General features: G+C 42.4%; 1 protein-coding gene across 2 annotated transcripts in view; it reads right to left on the bottom strand.

The window, feature by feature from the left end:
- Window positions 1–22615, bottom strand: part of ESPL1 (extra spindle pole bodies like 1, separase) — a 109990-nt gene that overhangs the window by 31592 nt on the left and 55783 nt on the right. Inside the window, exons 17-26 of one of the 2 annotated variants that reach the window (XM_073613584.1) lie at window positions 22121–22230; window positions 20736–21739; window positions 20207–20588; window positions 18757–18930; window positions 14762–14975; window positions 6029–6204; window positions 5814–5941; window positions 5457–5579; window positions 4096–4251; window positions 545–715 (exon numbers count right to left, since the gene is read on the bottom strand). In XM_073613584.1, the coding sequence (XP_073469685.1) occupies window positions 545–715; window positions 4096–4251; window positions 5457–5579; window positions 5814–5941; window positions 6029–6204; window positions 14762–14975; window positions 18757–18930; window positions 20207–20588; window positions 20736–21739; window positions 22121–22230 (2638 nt within the window). The remainder of the gene's footprint in view (window positions 1–544; window positions 716–4095; window positions 4252–5456; window positions 5580–5813; window positions 5942–6028; window positions 6205–14761; window positions 14976–18756; window positions 18931–20206; window positions 20589–20735; window positions 21740–22120; window positions 22231–22615) is intronic. The other variant, XM_073613585.1, reaches the window with a different exon arrangement.

The raw sequence follows: 22615 nt of genomic DNA, 5'->3' as shown, positions 1-22615 counted from the left end.
GGAAGCACCTGAGATATAAAGGCGCTAGATAAAGTGTGCGACATGTGGTGTGATACAACACCTGGCCATCCGCCTGAAACTAAGCTCTGAGTGGCTGAATTTTAGCACCAAGTTTTAAAAGTTTACATTGTAAAGTGAATACATTCCAAACACAGGCTCAGACTTGTAGAGTAATGTTCAGAGATGCAAGGTTACTTGGTCTTACCTGTCCACATCACTGGTTCCTTTGTCCATCACCGTAGACATACCCCACAAATAGGTCTCCAAGGTCTGGATTCCATAGGAGCGACACCTGAGGGGCATGTCCTCAAAACTTTGCCAAATGTCCAATAACCTGAAAGGTACCAGCCTATAACCCAGGATCTATGAATCCTCAGTACATGTTTACTGAATTGTAGAAGATAAATCATTTTGGACTTCTTATGCATTTGTACCTTAGACATTATTAGGCCATGACATCTTCATTGTAACTTTAGTCTTATGTTGTGCATTCATAAGGAAACGGAAACAGTTATTCAGATTTATACAAAAGATAAGCACTCACCTTGTCCAGTATGAGAACCAGATGCCCCTCTGTATGTCCAATTTTAGATTTAAGTCTATCAATGGATTTATTAAGCAGCTCCTGGACTTGTTCTGGCCTAGAGGCACTAAACCCCCGGGCAAAAAACTGGATTTGTTGGGTGGTTAAGAGGTGGCAGCCTTGCAGAATAGCCTATAAGTTTAAAAAAAAAAATCAAAAAAGGTAAAAAAGGCATCTGAAAACATTTTTCATAAAACACAGCTTCTGTTTTTTTTTTTGTGGTAAGATTTATTAAATATAATGTAGTACTGCTGCCCTTCCTGCAACTTTTTCACCCAACATGTAAAAGAAAATACTCAAAAGGAATAAAGGCAATGATTTACAAAGAAAATTATAAATTTTTAAAAAAAGCAAGCTCATCTTTTTGTTTCATCGATACCACACCAAATCTCCCATTCCTACAAAACTCCAAAAACAGGTTACAAATCCAAAGTGTGCAGCTTAACCATTTCAGCCCCAGAGGAATGTACCCCCTTAATGACCAAAGCATTTTTTGCTATATGGCACTGCGTCGCTTTAACTGACAACTGCGCGGTCGTACGTTGTTGTACCCAAACAAAATTGACGTCCTTTTTTTCCCACAAATGGAGCTTTCGTTTGGTGGTATTTGATTACCTCTGCGATTTAAATTTTTTGTGCTATAAACAAAAAAAGTGCAACAATTTTGGAAAAAAGTAATATTTTTCACTTTTTGCTATAATAAATATTCCCTCAAAAAAATATATAAAAAAAAAATATATATACTTTCTTCCTCAGTTTAGGCCGATATATATTCTACATTTTTTTTTTAACCAAAAATATCACAATAAGCGTATATTGATTGGTTTGCACAAAAGTTATAGCGTCTACAAAAATAGGGGATAGACTTATGGCATTTATATTAAAATTTATTTATTTTTTTTACTACTAATGGCGGTGATCAGTGATTATCGTGACTGCGACATTGCAGTGGACAGATCTGACACGACACTATTTTGGGACCATTGGCATTTATACAGCGATCAGAGCCAAAAATAGCCACTGGTTACAGTATAAATGTCACTGGTAGGGAAGAGGCTAAACACTAGGGGGTGATCAAGGGGTTAACTGTGTTCCCTCAGTGTGTTCTAACTGTAGGGGGATGGGCTACCTAGGACATGACAGATCACTGCTTTCGATGACAGGGAGCAGTGGATCCCTGTCATGTCACTAGGCAGAACAGGGAAATGCCAGCGACGTCACCTGGGGGCACCTCGATCCTGAGATGTCACCGACCAAGCATGCACCATTCAGTGACATCACAGGGGGAGGTGCCCCCAGGTGATGTCGCCAGGTGGTCTCTCCCCTTAGCCATTTAGGAACTGTCACGGCGGAGCAGGCAGACGGCGGGACCAGTCTGCCTGAGCAGACCCAAAAGTCCCTCATGCTGTTTTTTTTTTTTTTCCCAGATTGAATTTGTTTAGAACGGTTCTGATGTGCGATTCAGATGCGTTCTCATAGAAGGCAATGCCTGGAATTTGCATCTGAACCACACCCGCAGTGCTCAAAAAACACACAGGACTCTTTAAATTTGCACTGACGCTGCACCGGACAAATGTGAATTGGCTCCAAACCAAGGTTTTTTTGGTGGTGGATCATGGTAATGGAAATAAATCAAGAAATCCACAGCTGAAGTATTTATTTTAATATCTTGGGCCACTTCTCCTTTAATAAAAAAAAAAATCCAAAAAGGTGACCAGCAACAACTCATTTGTTGGTAAAATGATGATAAAATACATCTTGTGCTTTTTAGATAGTTAATAAAATCTCTCTCTCTCTCTATATATCTATAGTCAAATTCTGTTTAGGAGTTAAATTTAGTCAAAATGTTAGGAATTAGGCTCCATGCACACTAGTGTTTTTCATAAGCTCAAAAAAAAAAAAAAAAAAAAAAAAAAAAAAAATGCTGAATGGAAAATTTTTGCCCCAGCTTCTAGTAGCTTTTAGACGCCGTTCAGAGCATTAGCATTTTTGTAGTACGTGAAGAAAAAAATAAAAATAAAGCAGTTAGTAGCATTTTAGTAGCTTTTAGAAGCAATTGGGAGCATTCAGTGGTTTTCTTCTACTGGAAAAAACTCTCCACCAAAAAAAAAAAAAAAATAATTGTAGTCCTGCCTGGATCCCAGCTTACTGGATCTCACCATCCGTCCGGTCCCGCAGGCCCCGTTCCTTTAGAGGACATAAGGGACATAAGAGTTACAGTGTATATAAAGGCCTATACAGGCTTCTAGCCATATGTAGAGTATGGGAAAGGGCGGGGGGGGGGGGGGGTCCCCACTGAGCCAAACTTCCTCTATTTCCCAGTTTCATATAAACTTTTCAGACAGTCTTTTCTATGAGCCAGTCTCTCTCACAGACTGCTTATAGTCTTTGGGGCTAAGTTTCAGTCCAATCCACATCATAAAAAAACAAAAAAAAAAAAAAAAAAAAAAACAACAAAAACAAAAAAACAAAAAACAAACACCACACAGACATGACTTAAACCTTCCCCCCCCCCGTGCCAGGAAACTTGCTTGAACAGGTACTGGTACAGGTACAAAGTTCAGGGATTCCTTCAAGCTCCAGACAGTTCCTACTAGTCAATCTGCAGCTTCTTCAAGTCCTGGGGGCAGTGATTAATTCAGGAAGTAGGCAGGGGTCTGGTGCCCAGATCCGGAGGGTGGGGGTCAGAGTCGGCCCTTTCATGGAGCAGTTTGCGCTTCCTCTAGCTTGGATCCAGAGACTCCTCTCCGCATCCCTCTCCTCTCACTTAACAACCCCCCCCCCCCCCACCCCCTCTCTGGGCTCCACTCCTCGCCACACACTCGCTCTCTCTCACTCCTACTTCTGCCTTCCAACTGGTGACTAACAGCGCTCCTAGCTCTCGTTGTTCCTCCTGCTCACAGCTGCAAACCACCACCTGTCATCGGGATGCCCCCGGACGGCACACACCACAATGTCCCTCCAGATGAGGTTCCTCAGACACCGTAGCTCAGGGCTCAAGGGAGACCAGTAGGTAGGAGGGTGAAGTCGGACAGAGCCGGCCTCTCAAATTAATATCCGCATTCGGGTTGTGGAGAGGGGTTTCACAAGCTCAGCAACAGCTGACCGGCGCCATCATCTGGCTCCTCCCTCAGCGAGGACATCCCGGAATCAGCGCTCTCTTGAACCAAGAACCAGTGGCGAGTGACCTGGACAGGGGATGTAGGAGAGTATCTTGCATCACAAGATAAGCCTGGCAGGACTAACGGTTGGTGGGAGGGAATGGAGGAGGGCATCTTTAAACTCACAATTTCAATGCGCATTTTGGCTCTCAATAGGTTTCCCAGCTGCTAAGTTAAGGGGTGCATGTTTAAGGAAACCCGTACACAATGTTACACAGTACGTTTCAGGGGTTCAATCACACTTCTAAACAAAGGATTGCATTTGATTTTTTTATACCGCTTTATACAGACACATTAAATACAAGACTTTACTTGGTATTCTAATGACAAATAAGTGCTACCCAAGTTTACCTTCAAAAGTCCTGGATCGCCACTTCTCCAACCACATGCAGTAAGAGCCTTTAAAAGTGTCTGGGCTTCTTCATTCAGAGCAGAAGCTGAACAGGGAGGTAACAAAAGGACTTTCCAACAATCCAAGACCTGTTCTTCAAGTGACTGAATTAAAACCTGCGTATAACAGAAATTATTCCCAAATTAATCTAAACAGAACAGGCAATGGTCTCATGTAACTATCTACAAAAAAAAATAAAATAAATATGTATAGCACTTTACGCATACTGAAGTGGTTGGTTAATGCTGATACATTTTTATTAGAACAAGGTTTACGGCTTGATAGTATATGGGATGTTAAAAGAGCACAAATTAATATAATACATATATAAAGGGCCATCGATGTCTAAAAGCCTTACAGACTTGGAGTTTATAAAACAAATGCAGCCTTAGAGAAAAATTGTCATCACCATCATGGTACTATTGTGGTCAAACCGTTGCACTGTACTATGCCAGATCAAAAATTATCTTTGTATAGTATTGTACGTAGAAACCAAGTTTTTTACCGTTTTGTTCCCTCTATTTTTGCAAGTATCTAATATTTGTTATGCCTGTCCTAACCAAACCACATCAAGCCATTGTGTCACTCTAGGTCAATCCATGCTTGCCTGCATCAGTCAAATGGTTGTAAACATTTGCATTTTTATTTTTTTAAACAAGCATGCCTATACCTGTGCTTTGTAATGGCTTTGCACAGAACAGCCCCGATCCTCTTCTGGGGTCCCCCACCAGTGCTCCAGTCCTCTTCATCGAGTGCCCCCATGGAAGGCCGCTTTCCGTGGGGGCAACCTTGCAACCCCGCCCCCCCCCCCCCCTCCCGTCACAGCTTTTGATTGACAGCAGCGCAATTTGTTCAGTGAGGAGAAAGACAACCATCAGGCTCTACAACCATTTCAAATGCTCGCATAGCTGGTCACTGGCAATCGCCATTATAGAAAAATAAATAGCGGCACATTGAACCTATTCCAAAGCTGCTTCCTTATCAAGCCATAAAATCAACTGCACGTTTCATACACACAGATGCATCTATGTTCATGCAATATCCAGGATCAAGATCCGCCTGCTATCACTTTGGCCTAAGATGCTGGCTCACAGATAACACAAGCATGTAGATCTTGATGCCTACAACATAGCCTCTCCGTTGGTATGTGCAAAATGTTGTCCAACACGGATTACTGGTAAATTTATTAAAAAAAAACAAAACAAAAAAAAAAAAAAAAAACACACCAGAAACAAGTGCACCTGATGAAGAAAAAAAGGTTTTGATTGTATAGCCATAAATAAATCCATTATTAGTACTACAGAAACCAGTCATATCTTACCTTCATGCGACCATCCAGAGCTCTGCGTCCTTCCCACCATTCTTTTTTATCTGTTAAATTGTTGATGATTTTCTGCTGCTTCTGAATGTCATCAAACTCCTGCAGGGCCGAACTAAGGGACAACTATATGCATACAATAAAAAAAATAAAATAATTGGTAAACCCAGCTAATAAACTGGCTGTTAAACCCAAGTCCAACACGCTCAGGAGACTGTATTCCTCCACTTTTGATCAAATCATAAATTAACGGTGCATCTCATTGACATTCCTAAACATAGTTACACTAAATTTGATGTTTTTTTTTCAATATGTAAGATAAAACGTGAACTCTAGAAATCATACAAAAGGTAGTCTTGCCTTTAACTGGGCTGTTGGTATATGAACAGTAACAGGCGCATTTCCTTGTTCAAGTCTGCAGAGTAGTAGAGTATCACCAGGGCTTCTTTGATGGGAGTCAGCCAGGGTGAATAAACACACTACAGTGTCTGTAAAAACAGAAATGAAAAGTTATATCTATCTATATCACAGTTTTACTATAAAATAGGAAAAAAAAAAAAATTTATGGAACATACTTGCGGGAATTTCCTGCAGACGATTCTTGAATGCATGCATTTCTATAGATTGCTTTGGAAATTGAAAGAGAGCCTCTAGCTGTGAAAGGTATTTAATCCGGGGGTCCTTGTGATCACTGAGACTCAAACATTGTAGCTTATCAGATACATCTCCTAAGCCTTCCTTCTTCAGTTTCCTAAGGGAGGGAAAAACCCAAAAAACTCAAACCATGGGATTTTTTGTACTTGCCTAAAAAAATATCAATTTCTTGGAGTCCATTGAGAAACACGAGAATTCAGATCCAGTTGGGGCTATACAGGACTGGACACTGTTTTTATCATCTATTGAGGGACACCAGAATTCAGATACAATCTGGATGTCCAAAAGCAGTCCAACTGAGTGGAAGCATATAACTGTCAACAAGGAAGACTGGGGACCATCTGTAGCCCAGTAGCCACCTAAACAACCATGCCTGAATCTGAATTGATTGGTAATGCTGGCAGGCTATCCTAGTTAGGCAGTCTAACCCAAAGGTTGAGCATGGAGGATCAACTTGATGTTCCAGACCAAGATGTAGAAGGCCACTGCGAGAGGGAAATACCAAATCTGGGTTTCCAAAATGGCGATCAACCAAAATCCACTAACAGGTGGAACAATAACATTTTTCCAACAGCAAAGCCTGACCAACATTATTCATCCAACTGAAAAAAAAAAAAAAAAAAAAAACACTGAGGAAAACCTCCACAAGCAGCAGAGCCCAAAAGGGAATCTTAGGAAAAAAAAACAAAAAAAAAAAAAAAAAAAACACAGCTGACGGACACCATCATCTGGCTCCTCCCTCAGCGAGGACATATGAAGGAGGAGGAGTCAGGCTGCATAAAGCCTGCCCTCCGATCCTCAGTTCCTGTCGACGTTTCTCACTTGTACAGGAGCTACTTCGTGAGGTTAGAACGCCGACAGGTCTTTCAGGTGCCGCACACTTCACTAGCCAGGGATACATCACGGGAGGTCTCTTTGTTCAGGACACAGGTAAGTGGGAGACGCTTCCTCCTACCATACGATTCTGGGGAATACGAGTGCTGGGGAAGAAGTGAGAGTAAGACACCGGGGGAAGGGGACAAGACAGAACAGCCTTGGGACCTGACATCACCGGTGCCTCTCCGTCTCTGGCCTCATTATCCTGGGATTAAAATCGGCCTCGTCTAAGCAAGATCCCCAACGCCATACAAAGCTTCTACTCAGCCCAACCGTCATCTGCAGAGGCTTGAGACATGACAGAGCCAGACCTTAGCTTCCTGCCATGGTCCATCAGCAGGGATGACTGAGCTGCAGGAGATGATCGGGTAGTGCAGGCTGGGGGGGGGGGGGGGGGGGGGGGGATGGACTACAAGCACAGGATACGTTTCTGGCTGAAACGTTGCTCAGGGGTACCAGCTCATCTACGCAGGTTAGGCGTCCGGGGGGGCTGCTTTGGTTCCTCGCTGTGGTAAGTTTTGTGGGGGGAGTATGTGTTTGCTCTTGGGAGCATTGGCTGTGTTGTTGCGGGGGGTTCCCCAGTGGCAGACAGGCACGCCCCTTTTTTTCTTCACTATGGGCGGTTGGTGGTGTCCCTCCCCTGTCACACAGGCCATCGGTTGTCCCAGGACGGTGGCCTCAGATTTATGTTGCTCTGCAGGCTCCAGGCGTGGGGGTCTCTGCTGGGAATCTGGGATGGGGTTGTATTGAGTCCCCAGCAGTTTATTTCCAGTAAGAAGGTAAGGTGACCTAGTTTTTGCATGTTCTATTGGGCCTCATTCCTTGTGGGCTGTTGTCAAGACTTGGGGCAGCTCTGGGAAGCCTCCTTGTATCCACAAACTTTAGGGTATGGCTCAGGAGCAGCCCACAATCCACAGCCCGTCACGTTATACCTAGGGGTGGTTCAAGCAACGGGCACTGCTAAGCAGAGCCCCCCTCACTCCAGGCATGGCTCATAGGGGGTCACTTGTGCATCCGGACCATCGCCACCCATACTACCACTTCTCTTCGCTCAAAAAAAAAAAAATACCAAACAGGCTATATTTAAACTTCATATCCTGACGTCAGCTTTCTTTACGCATTATTCTGAGTGGTAGTTTTCTGTATGCTTATGTTCCTTCATCGGCTGATTGTGCTGTTAAAAAAGGGCGATTAGAACTTCAAATGACTTCTGTAATAGAAGTCAATGCAAGTTGTCTGAAGTTTTCTCTGAAGAGACTTCTCTCCTCCTCTGGGCAGCCTGCCAAATCTGATAAGAAGAAACATTGTATCTCTTCTTGGTTCTTTTATCAATGAGCTGAACCCTGTGCAGAGGAGTGCTAAGTTTAACCATTTAAAGACTAAATATTTTCTGACACTTGTTGCTTACAGGTAAAAATCCTGTATTTTCTGCTAGAAAATCACTTAGAACCCGCAAACAATATAAATATATATAAATATATATTTTTTTTTAGCAGAGACCGTAGGGAATAAAACAGCGGTTGTTGCAATATTTTATGTCACACGGTATTTGCGCAGCGGTCTTTCAAACCCAATTTTTTTTTTTTTAAATACATTTAAAAAAAACAAAAAACCTCTAAGCAGTAAAGTTAGCCCAGTTTTTCGTCCAAAAGTTTTGATTACCTGTTTTTGTGCATTTAATATTTACGATATATAGGTTTTTTTTGTTATCTAAATTATACATACAAGTGAACTGATTGGAGGTTTGTTTTGTTTAATAAATGTTTAAATGTAAAAAATTTTCTGTATCACTTAAGGTTGCTTTCACACTGGAGCGGGCAGGTTTTGACGGTAAAACACTGCTAGTTTTAGCGGCGCTACTCTACTGCTAGCGGGGCGCTTATAACCCATCTAGCGGCCGAGGAAGGGGTTAAATGCGCCCCTGAAGTGCCGCTGCCGAAACACTTTGCAAGCGCTTCGACAGCGGTGCGCATTCATTTCAATGGGCATGAGTGGTGGAGCAGCAGTATACACCGCTCCAAAGATGCCGCTTGCAGGACTTTTTTTTTTTTTTAAACATCCTGCCAGCGCATCGCCTCAGTGTGAAAGCACTCGGGATATCACACAGACTGCTGGGGGGCCGTTTTGCAGGCACTTTACAGGCGCTATTTTTAGCCCAAAAGTGCCTGAAAGGGGTCTAACTGAAAATCTGAACTAAGGAAAAAAAAAAAAAAAAAAAAAAAAAAAATCGGCATCATATAAAATCGGCCATCGCGATTTCTAAATATCGGCATCGGCCAGAGAAAAACCCATATCGGTTGGTCGACCTCTAGTTCAGAGTGGTAGCTTTTCGGGAGTTTGTGTTCCTTTTCCATAGTGGTTGTTTCTACATATCAACTAGTTGCACGCAGTTTATACTTTTTCCAGTTTCAGTCCATTTCAGGTTGGCATTGTCAGCTCATATACGGCACGTGTCTTCACGTATTAGGTCATACGTCGTCACACCACTGCAATGTTAACCATCACGTTAATAGGTACCAATGGATTGAGTTGTTTCTAATTGGCTTGTACAGTGGAAAGTCTCCTCATCCGTTTCTCACTCAACATATGTTACGATTTCTCACGTTACGATGCTTCATTACTCATATCACTTGCCTGACAGGTTTTCAGGCTCCTAGGCCTGAGTTTACGTTTTTAATTTGCCCGACACGCTTCTGGTAACGCTGCCTTGCCTTGGTCTTTGTGACGAGACTGACATGTTCAGCCTTGCACAAAACGTACACTTTATTGTTCTAACGGTCAACATGTGGGGGCGGGGGAGAAGAAAAAAAATAAAATAAAAATAAATAGTGTATTTTGTATTCAGACATTTGTTAGTTATTCTGGTGTGTGTGTCATATTTTAGGTTCATATCTTTGCGTTTTAGATCATGGTGTCACACCACTGCAGGGTTACCCATCACGTTTATGGGTGCCAACGGCTTGAGATCTTCGTTTTTAATTGGCTTGTGCGGTGGCAAGTCTCCTCATCCATTCTCATATGGCTTACGTTACGATTTCATATGTCATGCCTTCACTACTCACATCACTTGCCCAACACGTTTTCAGGTTTCATAGGCCTGAGTTTACGTTTTTAATTTGCCTGATACACCTCAGGTAACTCTGCCTTTGTAATTCATGTGACTAACATGTTCAGTCCTGCACAACGCATACTTCATCATTAGTCACAGTCACCACTTACATTTGAGGTATAACTTCTACTTTTGATAGTATTGTTCTTGGTTGCATAGGTCATGTCGCAGGCGGTGGATAGCAAAGATTTTGCCTCCGTCCCTCTTGCTCCAGCCAGGGGGTTATGAACATGGTAGTACGCCCTCCTTAAGAACCTGGACCACCCCAAGACTCATGACGGAACTGCAGCGCAGGGGTATTTCGCATCCGGCCTTGGCTCGCAAAGCTGAACTGTTCAGACTGGTATTCCCCGCTGCTTCAGGCTCTAATGCTGAGCAGGATTCCCTTTGTACTGTTGCCTCATCCCTCTCTCAGATTCACTCCACCCTGAACTCACTGGAGACCTCCTGTCAGGAGTTGCGTGCCAAGGTTGAGGCTTTGGAAAGTCATTCCAAGTTCGGCCCCTGGAAGCTCCTGAATTGAAGAAATGGGGGTAATGACTAAGCACATGTGAAGTGTGTGAAACTTGTCTACCCAGCACTCTTGCAGCATTGGGGTGCCCTAATAAAGGATTTTGACCTACAGTGGTGTGCGGCCATTTCTTCTATTCATTGTATGCGGAGGCGAGCCGGGGCAGGCACCCCACTGGATCATTAGGCTTCCTGGTCTCACCTGGAGCGGCGGGTTTTCTTGTTTGATTCCCGGAAGCTCCTACCGTCCAGGGACATCAACAGGTTCCGGGACCCCCCTTGGTACCAAGCCCCATACCTGTAGGTAAAAGCACAAGTGCTCCATCCATTACCCCGGCACATTTTTTTTTTTTTTTTATAATCTCAGGAATAAAAAAACATTTTGTTAGATGGCAAAGATGTTAATTTGGCATCCTGTTGATAGCTTCCCACAATGTAGCCGACAAGTCGTTCGCTTGCGGTGACATCTCTGTAGTGGTAAAGACCAGGGATCACAGGCTCAGCCGTAAACTCTCCATCCTAGAGTTTGTCCTTGCTTTCAGCTTGTTCAGGGATGTCATTTGCTCTGCCAGTCTACAGAGGAGGGAAGAGCTGGATCTTTACCTCTATGCAGTGGTAGAGTTAGGTCGGGGGGCGGCTTTGTATGAGTATCATTGTTCTTTTTCCGTCAAGGCCGCAGCCACATTTGCTCAACACCAAGTGGTAACAGTCTGGAGTCAAAGCGAGCGGTTTTGCTGGCATTTAGCTGGGCTGAGGTCGCCAGTGTGTGTGTGTGTGTGTGACATGCCAGTCGTCTACTCACACCACTTACTGGTGCCCCCAACACGGAACTTCCCGTTCTACCAGGTACGTCCAAGGCATCCTTCAGTTCACTCCCGACCCCAGTCCATTCTGCATCTTTTGACAAATTAGGCCGGGCCAATAAATTTTTTAGGGAAATCTCAGATTTGCAACAATCTTTTACATGTTTGTACCAGCTGTTTCAGGGCTCACCCGAAGTCGGCTTGTTCACTGAGGCAGAGAAGGACCATGTGACTAAGCTGCATTAACGTGCCTTTTTTACAGGCTTGTTTGACCACTCACCTGTTACCCAGGTTGAGCAAATTTTTGGTGGAGGGTTTCACAGGGGGTTCCACAGAGGGTTTATTTCTCTGCCACTAGGCACCTTGGAGTGTCAAAATTTAAGGTCATCAGCCACAAACATGGAGGCGGTGGATTTGCTGCTCCAGTCTGAGCTTGCGAAAGGACCGATGACAAAACCTTATTCAACGCTGCTCTTCCAGGATTGGAAGGTCAACGGAAAGTTTTTTTAATAAATTACACTTGATTTGACTTGTCAGTCCCTCATTCTTCTTATGTACCTAGCCTCAACTCCTCGATTCCATCAGAGGAGTTTTTACTCAAGTAGGCATCAGTGGATCAGGCCATACAACGTATCAGAGGTGCTTGGGTATTCTAAAGCCGACATAGGGGACGCTTTCAAGCTTCTCCCGATTCTGCCATCACTGGCAGTGGCATGGAATTAAGTGAAGGGGTCTATATTATTTTGCCACAAAAAAAATAAAAATAAAAAAAAACACTTACCTTTGGTTCCAGGAGCAGCCCTTGGCTGTTTGATTCTTTTGCGCAGGCACTCAGCTGGATGCTCACCCACAGAGAATGCTGTCATGAAGTCATCCACTACTGGATTTTCTCCTCATCGAGAGTTCCAAACAGGCCCCTGCTGACACTGATGTAAGTTTTCTCTGCTCTCAACATCCCACTGGCAGTTAAGATGATGAAAGGCCCAGTTAATTACATTCCTGGGAATTACGCTTGATATTCAGTCCATGCAGGCCAGTCTGCCCGCAGACAAGTTAGTGAGAATAAGACCGTATACACGCGTTTACAATCTCCCAAGCCTGTTCTAGGATAGAATGGCAGTCACTGCTGGGTATGCTAAATTTTGCCATAAGGATCATTCCCTAGGGTAGGTCTTTCATTTCTCAGTTGTTGGCTTTGTTACCCCCAGCTCCTGACTGATTCTAGGGTTAAACTAGATTCTTCAGCACTGTCTGATTTACACATGCGGGAGGAGTTTCTCCAACATGTACTGAAATCGTCATGTTCATCCCTGCAGAGTCGTTTTTTTTCTCCTCAAGTGTTGACAGATGCCGCAGCCACAAAATGGCTATGCGGCAATTTTTAGCACTAACTGGCTAGCAGGGCCTTGGCCAGACAAAGTTTTTGCAATTCCAGGGTTTGCGTAGACATCAGCTTTGTATGAGATTTACCCCATAGTGTTGGCAGCGCAGGTGTGGGGTCACTTGTGGACAGGTGAAATGTTTTTTTTCGCCAATGACAATCAGGCTACATCAGAAATCAACAAAGGCAGATCCAGGTCCCTACTCATCATGTCTTTTGTATGTAGGCTTATATGGCTGTCCCTCCAATTCCATTTCTATTTACACTGTATGTTCATCAGTGGTGTAGAGAATACAGCGGCGGATGCTCGGTCCCGATTTAACTACCCACTATTTTTCCCAGCATGTCCCATTCGCCTGTGCCACACAGTCCCTGCATTTCGCTACCAATGATGGACTAGATTCCCACTGGGCTGACGCAACAGCTTTGATCAACAAATCTTTGTCAGTTAACACCAGGAAGGCTTATGACACAGCCTGGAATGCTTTCCAGTCTTGTTATTCTATGATTGATTGTTAAAACATGCAGTATCCACTTGCTTTCATTGCCTTCTACTACTCTCAGCTTAAACTGTCCCGCAGCCCTATCAGAACATATCAGTTCCGGTTGTATCTTGACACTTGCAAGACGCAGCAGACAGGAGCCAGTACTAACATATTTTTTGAGACCAGTAATGCTTGGTGCCCATTCAGTCTTAGACCAACTCAGGACAGCAACAGCAGACAAACCTAGGGATAGTCCACTGTTACCCTTTCCCCAGTGCTCCCCTCTTCACAACACAGTTCATGAAACTACTGTCAGACCTGGATTTGGACCCCAAAGCATATTGCAGCCACTCTTTCAGGATGGGAGCAACTTCTGCTGCTTCTCGCCAAGGGGTCCCTGTTCACATGATTAAAAAGGTAGGTGGAATTCATAATGCTTCTCCAGATATATCCCAGACCCACATGTCGAGATGTCACAAACTTTTGTGCATTTGGCTGATTAACATGGCTTCAGTGGTTTCCAATAAATCTTTTGCTAGCTCATCCTACAGTCTTTATTTTTGCCCCTTTTAGGCATACTGACCACGTGACTACAGCACACCCCATGTTACTTTCCCATTTCACCCCTTAACTTTCTCTTATAAGAGACTGAGTAAAAAAGTGGATAGGCTGATCTCAGGTCAGCCTGAATATGTAGGAGTCGTCGGGCTGCATAAATCCTGCCCTCCGATCCTCAGTTCCTGTCGACGTTTCTCACTTGTCCCTCCCACCCATTCCTTTTACTTTTCATTTACTTTTTACTTGGATATGTCCCCTTTAGGCATACTGAGCACGTGACTACGGCACACCCCAGGTCACTTTCCCCTTTCACCCCTTAACTTTCTCTTACGGTCTATAAGAGACTGCGAGTACAAATTAAATTCTTAGACTTTTTTCAGGAGAACTGAAGAGAAAAACATCCATCCTAGGACACCACAAAGCGGTATGCTATGGGCTGGCGTACAACTTGTCTATTTGCCAATGTCGTATTCGTCTGTAAGCAGCATAAATCCAACTGTATCTGAATTCCTGCATCTTTCATAGGATGAGAAAGCGAAAAAAAAAAAAAAAAAAAATGATATTCCTGCAAAGCGATTCTGCACTTCATTTAGTCCATGGAACTGCATTCTGAATAAACCTCAACTGAGCAAGAATCACATGCAGATCATTTACTGAATACAACAAGCAATACAGTACTGTATTAAAAGAAACTATAAAAAAATTTTTTTAAAATTATGTAAAAACAAAGTATTACAAGGCAAAATGAATATCTGTTACAATAGTTCACTGCCACTTCCATCTCTTACAGAAAAGATCACTTCCCAAACAAAAATGAAGGCTTGAAAAAAAAAACCCAAATCACTTTAAACATAGGCCTTGAAATCTTTATCTTTTTTCTTGCAACAGAATTTATTATAAGGTATAACAAAAATGTTTAAAGCATCACGCACCTCAGTTTTCGATGAATGTCACTGAGCAACTGGTGTCTCAGTGTTATGGAAACAGATTCACTAATCAGAAAGGCTGTCATATAGGGGTCTTGTCCACCACAACAGAGAGCAAGAAGTCGACACAGTTTTGCATACAAGACGCAAGGAGGAAAATGGGCTACAGACTCCAATGCTTCTTTGAGAAGGCATGACACGGGTTCCAGATCAGCGGCACCTGAATAGGCAAAAGTAAACCAGCAACAGAAATGGTGAAAGGCCTTAGGGATAAGATTTTAAGGAGAGGCTGGAGGAACTTAAAGTGGAACTCTACCGACAAATTATAAAATTTTAAAAGTGTGAATAAGCAGATAAGAATGTTGCCTGTTTACAAATGTGCTCAGCTCAGTGTACAATTTCGGAATCTGCCAAGATGAATGAACTCCCATGCATGGGCGGAAGTGACATCATCCCAACCCAGCCAATCAAAAAGCCTGAAGATTGGAACCAGCAAGACGACTAAGGCCCCTTTCACACTGGGGCGGTAGGGGGAGTCGGCGGTAAAACAGCGCTATTTTTAGCGCTGTTTTACCGCGGTATTCAGCCGATAGCGGTGCGGTTTTAACCCCCCGCTGGCGGCTGAAAAAGGGTTAAATCCACTCGTATAGCGCGACTATAGCCGCGCTGTCCCATTGATTTCAATGGGCAGGAGCGGTGAATACACCACTCCTTCACCGCTCCAAAGATGCGGCTGACAGGAGATTTTTTCTTCTCCTGCCAGCGCACCGCTTCAGTGTGAAAGCCCGCGGAGGCAGTTTTGGGGCGGTTTGCAGGTGGTATTTTTAGCGCAATAACGCCTGCAAACCGCCCCAGTGTGAAAGGGGCCTAACAGAAAATGTTAGTGACTGGTGTGGGACCTCATTATTGGAGTGGAAGAGTATAGTTCCGCTTTAATATGTACAGCCTCAAGGAAGTAAGGAAAGGGGGACATGTCTGAAACATATCAATACATTAAGGTTGCAAAAAAGGTTCAAGAGTGCACCAATTTCAATATAAAACCAAGAGCAAACAAAACATTCAAAACTAATCCTAAAGTAGAACTAAAAAGGCAAAACTGTTTTTTGTTGTTTTTTTTTTGTTTTTGGATAGAGTGCAGAGGGATTAGAACCCCTGTCAGTTTTAATTGCCGTTTGTGCCCCCGTTAAAAAAGGAGATTCTCCCTCTCCATTCGTCCCATTTACTATTATCATTGAAAGTAAAAGAAAATCCTAAGCTTTGGGTTGTCCCCAGAAAAGCAATAGTGGGGATATCTTCCAATGTGCACACTGGTTCTGGTAACCTGGGGGGTATCCAAGGAATTCCCTCACTTCCTGTTTGGCTATGGGACAAGGAAATAAAGCAAAATCTCTGCAATGAACACAGATGGCGAAAAAAAAAAAAAAAAAAATCTGACAGGTGTTATAACCCTCCCTTCCTCTATCCAAAAAAAAAAAAAAAAAAAAAAAAAAATAATCTATCTATAGTTCTACTTTAAGGCTTTAACAGACTTCCGGCACAGGTCAAAAAAGTAAAATTTAAACAAGCTTGGGATACACATGCTCCAAAAAAGGTCATCATGTGGAAGAAACGTAGCCACCCTCTAGTCTGATCTCAGCAGAAAAAAAATATACCGTATATAAATAGGAATTTGGAGGAGCTGAGAGCAACAAAAGGTTACTTAGTTAAAGTGATTGTAATGTCTTGCTTTTCTTTTTTTTATTAAAAAAACAAACATGTTATACTTACCAGCTCTGTGCAGTGGTTTTGCACAGAGCAACCTCAATCCTCCTCTTCTCTGATCCCTGGCTCCCTCCTGTTGAGTGTCCCCACAGCAAGCAGCTTGCTATGGGGGCATCCGAGCTGAGCTGCAGCTCCCCGTGTTCATTCAGACACGGAGCTGTGATTGGGCCCCACCCCCAATGGCGCCACTGCTGTCTCAGCCAATTAGTAGGGAGAGTCCCGGATGGCCAATGCACTCGGCCATCACTGGATAGAGATGGGGCTCAGGTAAGTATTGGGGGAGCTGATCCACACAGAAGGCTTTTTACCTTAATGCATTAAAGATAAATAAAAAAACCTTGTGCCTTTACAACCATTTTAAGGTGAAAAACCTTGAGACTTTGACGAGCGCTCTTGTAGTTCATTGACACTTTCGAACAGCTTTCAAACAGCAAGCCTGTACAGGTATAGGCAGAAAGCTGTGGGCAATGTTTGCAGGAGCCCAACATTGCCCCATGCTAAACTAATGGCAGGCTCCTGAGAAGAAAAAAAACAAAAACAAAAAAAAAAAACAAAAAAAACAAATGCACTTTACTTGCAAAAACATGTGTATTTACAGTGCCTTGAAAAAGTATTCATACCCTTTGAATTTTTCCACATTTTGTCATGTCTTGGTAGGTTTGCAGTTCTCCCATACTCTTTCCATTTTTGGATGATGGATTGAACAATGCTCCGTAAGATGTTCAAAGTTTAAGATATTTTTTTTAGAACCAAACCCTGCTTTAAACTTCTCCACAACTTTATCCCCGACCTGCCTGGTGTGTTCCTTGGCCTTCATGATGCTGTTTGTTCACTATGGTTCTCTAACCTCTGAGGGCTTCACAGAACAGTTGTATGCAGACCGAGATTAAATTACACACACAGGTGGACTCTTTACCAACTAGGTGACTTCTAAAGGCAATTGGTTCCACTACATTTTAGTTAGAGGTATCAGAGTAAAAGGAGGCTGAATACAAACGTACACCACACTTTTCAGATATTTGTAAAAAAAAATAAAAATTGAAAACCATTTATCATTTTGCTTCCACTTCACAATTATGTACCACTTTGTGTTGGTCTATCACATAAAACCCCAATAAAATACATTTACGGTTTTGGTTGCAACATGAGAAAAATGTGGAAAATTTCAAGGGGTATGAATACTTTCCAGGCACTGTAATTTGAGGTGATACGAGTTTGAAGAAAAGATATCCATTCTCCTAGGACACAAGCAAAAAATGGACACATGACGGAAGTTGGAGAGTTATACCTGGCCAACTGCTTTTGTTGTTTAACAATATCTAATTCTCCTGTAAGCAACAGCATAACCCAATGTCAGATTTCCTTCTGACCGTGTGTCCCCTAATGAACAAGAAATATGTACAAAACCACTATAGGATTCTATTCAACTCTTACCATGCCAAGTGGCAGTGGTCTGAATCGTTTTTCTGCCTTCTGCCCAAGACCAAATGCTGCATCTGTTCTTATCAGTTTTCAGGAAGAAGGAGGCCAGTTCCCAGTCTCAGCCCTGGTTAGCATTTATCTGATGCAATAAGGTGGAAATGGTGGGGAGGGATTCTTTTCCTCCAGGTTTGATTCTGGCCTGGTTTACCAGGCTTGTCCCCGGTTAAAGGCAGAACTCCAAGTTCTAATGCCTTTCTGCTAAGCATGGGGCTACATTTGTCTGGCCAGGAGCTGGGGGGACTAAGGAGCTCCCAATCATGTGCGCCTCAGGAGTGGCACCCCAAGAGTATCAGAAAGATATTCTGGAGGTGGAATACCATGTCCACCATTGAGTTTTTTCAAACGCACCAGAAACACAGGAAACGCATCTGAAACAGGGGGGTGGGGTGGGGGATTTGCAGTAAATATATATGTGTTTTTACTAAAATTTTGCTATAGAGCATGGTGAAAGGGCCCTTAGTGGAACAGCTTCGGCTAGCCCCTAAGGAGCAGGGTCCACCTGGCTTCAGCTTAGGTAGATAAATACAGTACTTTGCCCCCGTAAGCCTTAAGGTTCATAGTTTGGAGACACTTCCTCTTTGTAAGTTTGGGTACTTTTGTGCCCTCATGCTCACGCTTCAGTTTTTTTGTTCAAAAATAAAAGTCAAAAACACTATTGGTTCTATTGCCCTCATTCCACGTGAAAAATATAAAATGGTGTTAATGGGTTTAAACACTTTTAATGCACTCAATTCACAAAATCCAAGTCAGTAACTTACTGAATAAAGCTGGTAGTGAGGATGAAATCCCTTTCATGCTGAATATGTTTGGATCAGCTTCCTGTTCTTTTGTAACAGATATCCAGCTCTGCATCTCTGATCCAACATCTCTTCTTAGAATTTCACAATCTCCCATTTTTTCCTTTTTTGAGGACTTTTGTGCTCTACTAGCTGCTGTACAAAGAAAAAACACAGAAAATAAGGCCTTTAAAAAAAAAAAAACAAAAAAAAAAAAAAATAATATTTAAAACCACGGTGCAGTTTTACTATGAAATATAGATTTGCATTCAACCATACAGCTACAGAAAATGTACAATGGGCTTCCTTCCCTTTAAATATAAATCCCAATTCAAGCAGCATGGTTACACACACATAAAAATTTTATATATACACATACACGTGTGTATAATAAATATTTTTAATTACACACACAGTCCGTATATAATACTGTACATATTTTATTGTCTAGCATCTTTTCTTAACTCAGAAAAGTACCTTCTATTGCTCTCTGCCTCCTTCAAAATAATTTTTATAGCTGTTCTAAATTCATGTCAAGAGGGTGGCTACGTTGTTCTCCATGGTGCATCTGCACGTAGGACTGTAGCCACTTTCTCACGCTCTCCCAAGATGGATTAGAGACTATGGAATTAGTAGTGTGCATAGAACAGTGCATGCAACGCCAACTAACGCGTATTGCTCACTGCAAACAAGTGGAAATCGGGGGGGAATAAGGCGATTTTCAGAAGATCACAGAGGACATTACAGGGAGGCAGAAACACACAGCAAGACAAAATACGATTACAGAGCAAAAAGAAGTAGAAGTGTATGGACTATTTTGGAGAAGAGGGATATCATTTATTGTCACTAACATTTTTCCATAGAACAGTAGAAATTCTGTTAATCCTCTAAGTCTGGTTAGAGAAAACGATTCTGGTTATAGGGAAACAAGGGCCTCTAGTGGTGGCCTCTGCAAAAAAAGACAGGAACAAAAAGGAAGACAGGAAATAGATGGAAAACAAAAGCTAGGAGAAAATAGGGGTTTATGCCAAGGAGAAAAAGGGGTGTAACTTATACTAATAACTACACAGTACAAACAAACTATTCTATTTATATTTAACCTGGTGTGCTCTTAAGCCATTTTTTTCAATAGTTCTTGATAAATCTAAAGATTTTACAACCACATTATAATGTGTCTGACCAGCTTTAGAGACACAATGCACAGACTGAAAGGCCAATACTCAGGTCAGAGCCATAGCCCACAAAAGGAGGAGCATTTTTTCCTTGTGTCCAGAATACTACTGTTACTATTTGGGCTTCTATATACTTTTTTTACTGGTATCAGATAAAGTCACATTTAAAAAGTGTGTTTTCCACCTTTCAAAGAAATTTGGCATTAATACAAAAAAGGAAAAAATATAACTGAAGTCTTTAGTAACTGCCAGCTTTATACCTCTTAATGGTTTCTGTTCCTCTGCATCAGAAGCTCGTAGCTCATCAATGCTGAGATCCAATAGGCATTCAGGTTCCTCTGTGATCGATCTAAGAACTTCCACTGGTGCAATATCTAGTTTGCCATGTGGACGGCGCCTCTGCATTTCTGGAGTGCTGCTCGCTTTCTGGGCTTTTTTTGTGCTTCCTCTCCCCCTCCTAGATCTGCTCTTTGCAGTTACCTCCTCCTCATCAGATTCTGAGGCTGCAGGTAATGTACAACTCTTTGAAGAAGGTCTTCTTCGTGATGCAGGCTTGGCTTGCTCGGTTTGCTTTTTGCTAGTCCAAGTTGGGTCGGCATCAGTGTTATCTGGCATTTCCAGGTCACTGTCACTAAAATCAACCTGCAACAAAGTGAGAATCAGCACAAAGTATTCATTGTAGCGACATGCAGTATTCTTACATATTCTATAGACTCGTAAAAATGTCATTTTAACAGAAAAAAAAAAAAAAAAAAAAAAAAGAGGAAACATGAAAGAATATGTTCTCACTTTTATTACTGTTCTAGTTTTACGTCTTCTAGGTGCTCTTGGCTCCACTTCTGGCTTGGGAGACTCTTCATTATACACGGAGACTGAGCTCTTTTTGACAATTTCTGGTACAACTGGATTTGTTTGTGTAGTCAAGCGGTCCTTCCGCAATATTGTCGGAGTCTTAATAGACACAGATGGAAGGTAAGGTTCACTTTCAACCGGAGAAAAGACATCATGGAGACTTGCAACTGAAAGTTTCTGGGCTCCTTTCTTTTTATTAGAAATAGCACTATTAGTGATCTGCTTGCTCTTAGAGCTCAAGTCAGCTACACTCTTCCCAATGTGAGGCTTCCAACCCCATATCTGCATAAAAAGATCAGCAATGCAGCCGCCATGCTTAGTGGCAAGCTTGTAAACAGAGTCTAAAGCTTTGGCCAGTAAAAGGCTTGCCTTCCATTGTTTGGGAAAAGAGGCTGGTCGTGAAGAGACAAAGTCCAAACCTTCCTCTAAAATGCCTTCTGGAAGATTAGGAGGAGGACTCATATGAACCACTGATTGATATATTTGAGCAATGAGCCCATCATTCATCCCCAGGCTTACAGACTTACAATCTTTAATATTCAGAATCTCCTTCAGGATCCCAGAGAAGTACTTCGTTAAAAACTGACTGCGTTTGAGAGCTAAGTGCAGCAGTTCCTTGCACTGATGTTCATTCTCTGCCTTAGCTACCAGCCATCGAGTGCAGATTAATGAAAGTATCAGGTCAGAACATAGTGGACAGGTACATCCCAGGGCATGAGACACAAAATATGGAAGAGTCTTTTCGGAAGGAGCAACAATCGTTGGGGATTCAGGGGGCTTCATCGAGTCTCTTGTTTGAACAAACTGAAACTGAACCCCATTAAGAAAATCTTCTGCTGGAGGGCTAGGAGTGAAATCTGGGGTCTTTTCTTTTTTATTTGATTTCTTCCCTTTGGAAATTTTTATCTTCACCTCTTTTTGCTTAGCTTTAGCTGTGAAATCTAACAAGAAGCGATAACAAAACACCAAGTTAATGCATATGTTTATTCCATTTGAGAATAGAATAGTTAGGACCCTTTCACACTTGTGCGACCTAAAAGTCACACGATTTTACCACGACTTAAAAGCAATGCGTGTGTAATCTTGAGGTCTTTGGACCTCAAGTCGCAGCAAAGTCGGAGGGACTACTTTGAAGTCACACAGATATGAATGGTCCTCACTGGAAATCAAGGGGTACGACTTGTCATGCAACTTTGATGTTCCAAGTCGCAGGACAAGTCGCACAAGTATAAAAGGGGCCTTACAATTAAAAAGAAACCTCAAATCTCTAATAGGGGCAAGTGCAAAGTATCATTCTACAAAGTCTGTAATCTAAAACATACCTGTGCAAGATTCCATGAGAAACACCACATATTGCAAATCTTCCTCACACAGCTGGGGCTCCGCACGTAGAGTCTCCAGTTCTGCCTTTCTTACCAGGAAATCTGCACAACTGTATAGACAGAAGTTTTCGCTAAATCAGTTGAGGTATAATTAAATCCTGACAAGAAGATACAGTTCACTGACACTTCATTATTACAGTTGTAACTGTACACTAAACATACTGCTTAATAAATGGAGAATAGGAGTAATAGTTATACTCTCAGGAACCAGTATACATTTGGGATATGTAATAAAGTAGATGCTGGATTTTACAATATGCCAAAGGTTACATAAAAAAAATGAAATGTAGGTTTGGCACCCTTAACCAGGTTTGCCAACCTGATCCATGCATATCACTGGGGATAACATGCTTAACCACTTCAATACCAGGCACTTCCACCCCCTTTCTGCCCAGGCCAACTTTCAGTGCTGTCACACTTTGAATGACAATTGTG

The sequence above is a fragment of the Aquarana catesbeiana genome, linkage group LG02 (genome assembly GCF_042186555.1).
Source record: "Aquarana catesbeiana isolate 2022-GZ linkage group LG02, ASM4218655v1, whole genome shotgun sequence".
Classification (NCBI taxonomy): domain Eukaryota; kingdom Metazoa; phylum Chordata; class Amphibia; order Anura; family Ranidae; genus Aquarana; species Aquarana catesbeiana.
The sequence above is the reverse complement of the archived record's forward strand: the minus strand, read 5'-3'. Positions and strand labels throughout refer to the sequence as shown.